At 47.5% G+C, this 8,223-nt stretch overlaps 1 protein-coding gene across 1 annotated transcript; it reads right to left on the reverse strand.

Annotated features, from left to right (window-relative positions):
* Positions 1-4,131: 4,131 nt before the first annotated feature.
* On the reverse strand, positions 4,132-5,529 carry LOC123172364 (E3 ubiquitin-protein ligase SINA-like 10). Its single transcript, XM_044589358.1, has 2 exons — positions 5,151-5,529; positions 4,132-5,048 (listed from the first exon to the last, which is right to left on the reverse strand). The coding sequence occupies exons 1-2, from the start codon at positions 5,415-5,417 to the stop codon at positions 4,317-4,319; spliced, it is 999 nt and encodes a 332-aa protein (XP_044445293.1). The 5' UTR covers positions 5,418-5,529; the 3' UTR covers positions 4,132-4,316.
* Positions 5,530-8,223: the final 2,694 nt, after the last annotated feature.

Genomic DNA, 8,223 nt, shown 5'->3' on the forward strand with positions numbered 1-8,223 from the left:
ACCAATTTATTATTGCCTCTAGGGCATATTTCCAACAGGCACCCCTCGCTGTTCTGCCGGCCGCCGACCACCGGCGCGCCGTTGGTGGACGCCAATCGCTGCTGCTGGCGGCGCTCGAAATACGCCGCCCAGGCCGCGTGGTTGTCGGCGGCATACTGTGGGAGGGAGAGTTGGGCGTCGGTGAGGGACGCGCGCACGATCTCGACCTCCTCGGCGAAGTACTTCGGCTTCGCCACGGCGTCGTGCAACGGGGGAATGGGCACTCCCCCGGCGCTGAGCCTCCACCCCGTCGGCCCGGCGCGCATGTCCGGCGGCGCCGGGATGTTCGCCTGGAACAGGAGGCAGGACTCCTGTTCGCGGAGCGAACGGCGGCCGAAGCCGTTGGCCGCCGCCTCGCCTCCGGGGAAGCGTTCTGCCATGGCGACGGCGGGCTGGGCGGGCTCGGGAGAGGCTGGGCGGCGGCGCTCGGGAAAGGGAGGGAGAGGGAGGGGCTGGACGGCGGCGAGGGGCGGGGCTGGTGTGGGCAGAGGCGAGTGGAGGGCGCCGGCTTTTATAGCCGGGCCGCGGCCGTGTGTACGCGTGCGAGGGAGGGGAGGCGTCGGCGCGCCGTCCCGTGAAGCGCCGCCCGTGAGGAATCAATGGCAAGGCTGACCGGCGGCAGCCTTGCCATTGATTCCCCGCGGGAACCGAGGCCGTTGGGGGAAGACGAGGCGCCGAGTCGCTGACGCGGCTGGCCCGCGTCTTTTTCGCGTCATAACAGCTCGCCCTGGCGCCCCCGGGCGCCCCCCAGCGCGCCGGGTTCGGGCTAGGTCCGCCGGCGCTGTTTTCGGCCCAAGCGGGCGAAAATCGGGCTCCTGGGGGCGCGACTGGGCCGTTTTTTCGGCGCCAGCGCGAAAAAATCGCCTGGGGAGGCCTTCCTGGGGGTGCGGCTGGAGATGCCCTGAGTAGCCACCTACTGCTATTAAGTCTCTTTTTCTTCTTCTTTTTGAGACTTGACCCTCCATTATTCCGCGTCATGTTTCTTGTTTTTTGTTGGAGAATCTTTCGATCTATTCATCAAACATCATGACGGTACAAAGAAAACGAAAAGTAACAAAATTACATACATGTCCATAGACCACCTGACGACGACTGAAAATACTATAGCGAGCCAATGACACGCCACCCGTTATCGCCCCTCCCTCGCCGAAGCCGAGTAAATCTTGTTGTTGTAGACAGTCTGGAAGTCGTCGTGTTAAGGCCCAAAGAACCAGCGCACCAGAACAGCACCTGCCGCGGATGTTTCTGACGCCATGTTCTCGGTTTCCGTTTATACTTAGATGCTTCGGCGAGGGATTACTAGAATTTAAAATTTTACATCACTTCATTTCCCGCGAGAAAGCTTGAATGGGTGGGTCGGCTCTTGGATGACTCCCCATCATGGTGGTGACTCATCACTTCACTACCCGCCTGAAACTGGTGATCTTGCCCTCCATTAGCTAGACACCGCAATGATGCTACTTTTGTCGTCTACTTATTGAAGGCACTGTGTCTTTGCTCATGTTTTGGCTTCAAAATAATCAGTTAGATGCCACCTAGGATGAAAAATCCTTGTCGCGTGGGGCATACCTCAATGTAATTATGTATACAGATTTAGTCATACGGTTTTGCTAGAACTCATCTAGATGAGATATAATTTGATCTCATTCATTCTTTATAGCCATTAAATGTGATGTTATAAGATGCGTGTGTGCTCACGTGAGTTGTATGTGTTCTTGTTTTCAAAGTGAATGAGACCAAATTATATCTCATCTAAATGAGTTTTAGGTACTCCCTTAGTCATATGTGGTTTTAGTCCATTATTGTGTGTCGTGTTTCTCTCAATGTTGCTCACGCCATGTTTTCGATCTCCGTTTTATAATAAGATGCTTCAGCCGTGGTGACTTGCGTCTATTTTGACAACATATGATTGTTGCCGGGAGATTTTGACCCTTTTACAAAAGAAAATATTTATAACAAGTATTCAAAATTTGGACGGAACATCTGGATAGATCATTCTTCTTAGACAATGTAATAATTTCATATTGAAAAGATTACACAAAACGGAAAAAAGGTTTGTATGTGCGTGGAGTAGAGGTTACTACTTGAACATAAGAAAAAAGCTTCACTTCAGTTCTCGTGAGAAAACTTGAAGGAGTGGGTTGGCTTTCGGATGCCCCCCCCCCCCCCTTCAGGGTGGTGACTCATCACTTCACTACCAGCGTGAAAAAACTTGTGATCTCGCCTCCATTAGCTACTTTTGTTGTCTACTTATTGACAGCATTACATTTTCGCTTATGTTTTGGCCGTAATCAATAGACTGCCACCTAGGATGAAAACTCCTTGTCACGAGGGGCACATCTCCACATAATTATATTATTTTTGTGTCCTGTTTCAGGCAATGTTATTACTCCATGTTTTTGGTTTCCGTTTATAATTACTACCTCCGTCTAGGTGAATAAATCATTCGCGTAATTCTAGATCATCGATTCGAGGAATTAAAAATGTGTTATATGTCATGAAAAGTATAACTAGATTTCTATACGGATGTAATTTTTAAATATATATTTTTTGTCATATATAATACATATTTAGATAGTTAAATCGTCGACCTAGAACTACGTGAATGACTTATTCAGCGAGACGGAGGTAGTAGATGCTTCGACCACAGTGACTTGCACCTATTTTAATTAAATGTGATTTTTGCTGAGCAGTTTTGACCTTTTAGAAAATAAAATATTTGTAACAAATACACAAATTTCGGATGGAACATCTAGATAGATCTTTTTTGGTCAAACAATGGAATAATTTAAGATTGGAAATATTATACAAAATGGAAAAATTCTTTGTACATGGAGCAGAGGTTACTATTTGAATATTAAAAAAATACTTCACTTCACTTCTTGTGAAAAAAACTTGAATAGGTGGGTCGGCTCTTGGATGATCCCTCGGCACTATGGTGACTCATCACCCCGCTTCTCGCGTGAAAACTTGTGATCTGGCCTTCATTAGCTTGACCTGACAATGATGCTACTTTTGTCGTCTGCTTATTAATGGCATTTGGTTTTTTTCTCATGTTTTGGCTGTAATCAGTTAGTCTGCCATCTAGGATGAAAAATCCATGCCAAGAGGGGCAAATCTTAACATTGTTATGTATATGGATGTAATAGTAGGTGGTTTTTGTCCATTATTTTGTGTCGTGTATCTCTCAATGTTTGCCAAGCCATGTTCTCGGTTTCCGTTAATAATTAGATGCATGCTTTTGCCGTGATGGCTTGCGTCTATTTTAACAAAATATGATTGTTGCCGACAGATTTTAACCTTTTTACTAAATATTTATAAGAAATAAAAAAATAGATAGAACATCTAGATAGATCAGTCTTCTTAGGCATTTGAATAATTTTAGATTGAAAAGATTACACAAAATGGAAGATGTATGTACGTGGAGTAGAGGTTACTACTTGAACACTAAAAAAATGATTCACTTCACTTCTGGCCAGAAACGGGTGGGGTCGGCCCTTGGATGCCACCCTCACCCGAGCACGATGTGACTCATCACTTCACTTCTCACGTGAAAACTTGTGATCTTGCTTTCATTAGCTAGACCCGACAATGATACTACATTTGTCGTGTTTTTGTCAGTGTCGTGTTTATATTTTAACAAATTATGATCGTTGCCGAGAGGCTTTCTCCTTTTTTTTTCAGGACAAAAACGTTTATAACGAATATACAAATTTGGATGGAACAACTAGAAAGATCAGTTTGTTAGACAAAATGCAATAATTACATTGGAGAGGTTATACAAAATGGAAAGAAAAAAAGTGTGTGTGCATATGTATGGTTTTCTAACTGTAGAAAGACACACACACGAAGTACGTTTCTTGACATCAGTTTGGCGGTACTCATGACTCCGTTGGTACTAAATCTGCGTCGCTTATTTGGAAACGGAGGGAGCAGGTGTTAAGCAATTCATGGAGTATTGTTCGGGCGGTTGTTAGAGAAATATGATGCCCCCAAAATGAAAATGAAAATGATGTGTTCAGTAGAATGTGAATTTCCAAGGGTGCACACAACAACAGTAGAAATCTTATCCTCAACAAAAAAAAACAGTAGAAATCCTTTTTTTTCACATCCATTTAAGCTCAGAGAATTATGACTTAGCATCCATGGTTATGGCATTTCCTAACAGGACCAGTAGCATGCAATGCAAGTGTCTTCAATCATACTGTACTATCAAACATCTCCAGATAGTTTCAGTTGCATCTCAACTGCCACGAACGGTGGTGGACCTCAATCAATCAGTCGGACCAAGGCGCGATCTTGTCGATGCGGACGCTGAGTGGCACCTCGATGGCCGCCGCCCCGTCGCCCCCGTCCGCTCCCGGGACCAGGTACGCCGGCGGCACGGTGAGGAACGTCGGCTCGCCGGCGGCCACCACGGCGCCGGGCGAGGTGCTGCTCCTCACCTGCATCTCCACCAGCACGATGTCCGCCTTGCCGCCGTCCGCGGCCGCGGACGTGGTCAGGTTCACCCACATCTTGCACGTGAACCGCGGCCTCGTGGCCGCGCTCCCCCTGGCGCAGACCACGGACACGGCGGTCGCCGCGGCGCCGAGCGCGCCCACGGTGAGCACGAACACGCGGCCGTCACCGTCGCCGACGAGCAGCAGCCGCGGCGTGGACACGGGGACCTGGAGCCGGCTCACCTTGCCGTAGCGGATGGCGTGCACCGGCACGGAGTGGGCGGCGCCGAGGTGGCCGGCGAGGTCCGGCGCCGCGCCGACGAAGCCGCAGCCGTGCTCCGCGCAGCGGCAGGGCGCGTGCGCGCACGCGCTCCGGTGCTCGTCGGCCTCGTGGTAGGTGACGTACATGTGGCAGCCGGCGTTGGGGCACTCGACCCGGGTGGAGGACACGACGGCGTCCAGCGCCGGGCAGGGGTCGAAGAAGCCGCAGCCGTCCGCGCACGCCCCGCACTGCCCGGAGGGCTGCTGGGCCGCGCAGCCGCCGCAGGCCAGGTGCCCGCCCTTGCACTGCAGGCACACAGACCGGACTCCGGCGGCAGATCAGCGCATCCGCAGGAAAGAATCGACTGACGAAAGAAGGAAAGGAAAGGAAGGGAGGAGAGGAAGGACCTGGAAGACGGGGGGCTTGAAGGGGAGGGCGCAGAGCGGGCAGTGGAGCACGCACATGTCGATCTTCACGGCGAGCTCCGCCCTCGGGCTGTGCTCCGCCACCGCAACGATGGCACCTCCGTCTCCTCCGGCCACCGCAACGAGCTCTTGCTTCACGGAGTGGCCGTTGGGCAGGTCGAGCCGCGCCTTCTTGGCGCTCTCGTCGGCCTTGTCCATGGTCGACGGCGAGCCCCTGCTCCTCCCCTCGGCGGCGCCGGCGCCCTGCATCCTGGCTCTTGCTCTTGGGGAAACGAAAACCCTCTCTGGCCAAACTTTTGCTGTGCCAGGCGCAAGAACAAATGGGGCGAGGAAAAAAGGAGCTCGGCCGGTACCGCACTAGAGATGAGATGAGATGCTTGCTTCATCATTGACTAGTGCTGAATTCCACTCGCATCCCTCTACTTGCCACTATTCCACACAGACCCCCTAGAGTAACCGAGTAGTAAATGTTTTTTACTCGGCATCCGCATGAAAACCACTCTTATATTATGGGACGGAATGAATACATGATAAACCGGCTAAAATGGCTTTTTAATGGTGAAAATAATGCACATTGTCCCGGTGCCCATATCAAGTTGTATGCATGTATATTTTTAAGTCTGTCTTTGTCACTAAACCATTGATCACATCTTGTTTTTTTTTGTTTTGGTCCATAAACTCCGAACTAGACATACTTGAAACTTCACTTTGAAAGCCGGTTACATTTGGGTCCTCGCTCGACTTCAAGGCGGCATTACTGGACGAAGCGACGATAGTTTTGAACATGTAGCGGTCTGGTTAACAGAGAAATAACGAAAAATGAAAAGACGTTAAAGATGAAGAGGGAAATTTGATAATCAAATTTAAAGCTCGCTCAAATGTCAGGAAATTCAACATCTGAAGGCAATTATTGGAAAATCCCGAAAAAGTAGAAAAAGAAAATGATTAGGAGCATTCAAGAACAGTCATGAAACAAGGCTGCTTTTTCATGAGTATTCACAAATTATTTGTAACAATCCTCTAATTCCCTGTTTGTCGATAGTACTTGTGATTTTTCTTCTTCATTTCTAACAGGACACATATGTTGTTCGTACCTTCTGTAGGAAATATTTATTAAAGAAGTTCTCAACATTTCCTTGACTTTTAAATAGATTTTGTGATTCTTTTAATAAAAACAGGACGTTAATTATATAAAATATTTTAAAAAATTATATGTTTCATTTTTTTTATGTTTTATGCTAGGTTGTAACATGCAAAAACACCGATTTGTCTCCAGTCAATACAACCACACCTTGAGTGGTGTGAGAGACATCATCTACCTGGTTTTAAAAGTTACGGGTTTGAGCATATATTTAAGAAACTGGAAGTCAAAGCTAAGCTTACCTAATTGAGAAAATCAAAATTGTGTCTTTTTATCTATACAATAGAGAGAAGTTGGTGCAATCATTAGTAACCCTAGTTTGGCTGTTCATGTCATTTACCGCCTACATTTTTCTTCCAAATTTTGCATGTAGACTAGATCTCTTAAATATTTGACTTGTTTTCTGAAATGTTTTAATTATTGTTTGGGGTTTTGGAATTGTTGTACCTCTAGCCATTTGACTAGAGACAAAATTCATATTCAAAGCCATGCATATCTCACTAAGGCCCCCTTTGTTTGGGCTACAGATTCCTGAAATCAGTTGTGGCTTGAATTCCAGAGAATCAGTTGTAGCTGTAGATTTTGAGAATCAAAAGCTAGCTGTTTGTTTACCAGGCCGTAGAAAAACCAAAGTGTTGTCAAATGTTTGCAATGCCCCCGAATCCACAATTGGTCAATTACAAAACGGAGCAACAACAATGTCCTAAAAAATTGCAGAGCAACAACTTTGGGTATTGTTGTTGGTGTAGGAGGCAACAACACCAGGAAGCATAGCAGAGCAGCAGCGGCCGGGGGATTGCTGTTGATTTAGGATGCAACTTTGGGTATTGTTGTTGATGTAGGAGCCATGTGCGGGGTACGTAGCTCTCCTCTCCTTGCGCTCGACGGTGGACGGAGGTTAGGGTATGGCATATGTCTTGTAATATCGGGGAGAAAACTAGGTATACTTCTATTGGGGTAAGTGGCAGCCCGGGAATCACCGAATTCGCAACTTTCGCTTCGGGACGCCTCTCGGTGTAATTTTTAGAATCGACTCCTAGAATCTACTATGGGTAGTTGGTTGTTTGTTTGCTATTCGGAGTTTTAGAGGAGTAGAATCCCTGAATCAAAAGCTGCAGCTCAAACAAAGGCCACCTAAGGGTGGTTATTATCTTAATGGTAAAAGATGTACTAGTCGACAACATGGTGTCTATATCGACTTCCTTGCTTTTCGTGCTTCACAAAAGTTTAATCTTTACGAGGATAAAAGACGCCATTTGTATATAACTCGCCCTCAAGGAGCAATTTAGTCAACTAACTCATAAAATGCCCTAGAGACAAAATATGCTAGTTTGGCTCGATCTTTGACGTGGCTTGGGTCTCACTTGTTTTTGACGGGAGAGAAGTTGAAGAGGCGCCAACGCCATGCCAGATTTTTAGTGAAACCCGCTTCTCTCTCACACTGTCACATGTGCGACCACCTCAAAGGTGATGAACGAGCACACCGACGACGAGGCGATCAATGACACATGGATGATTAACTTCGGCTAGTCGGCGATGGCTCTTCTGCAACGTGAACTTGGCTGCGCAGATCTAGGGCTAAGCGGCTTTGCACTGAGATGTGACTCATGAACCACCTCTATGGCGATAAGAATGTGGTTGTGAACTAGCTTGGAAGTATAATATTTTTCTTTAGCCGGAAGAAGTGGGACTTAACGCAATGCACACAAAACTTTTTTCTCCGCGAATCACGACCCTCGTTCGTTTTTCCTTTTTTAGTTCAGCTGGACGTCAGTCGTTTAAAAATGATATTTGGGCAAGTCGATTTCTGTTGGGAAGGGAGGAGGAGGCGCACAGAGCACCTACGTCGCCGACAACATATCTTAGGGATGCAGGTTGGCCGGGGTAGGAACAACATTGGTGTTCTTAGGGAGG

The sequence above is a fragment of the Triticum aestivum genome, unplaced genomic scaffold, assembly GCF_018294505.1.
Source record: "Triticum aestivum cultivar Chinese Spring unplaced genomic scaffold, IWGSC CS RefSeq v2.1 scaffold92466, whole genome shotgun sequence".
In the NCBI taxonomy this organism is placed as follows: domain Eukaryota; kingdom Viridiplantae; phylum Streptophyta; class Magnoliopsida; order Poales; family Poaceae; genus Triticum; species Triticum aestivum.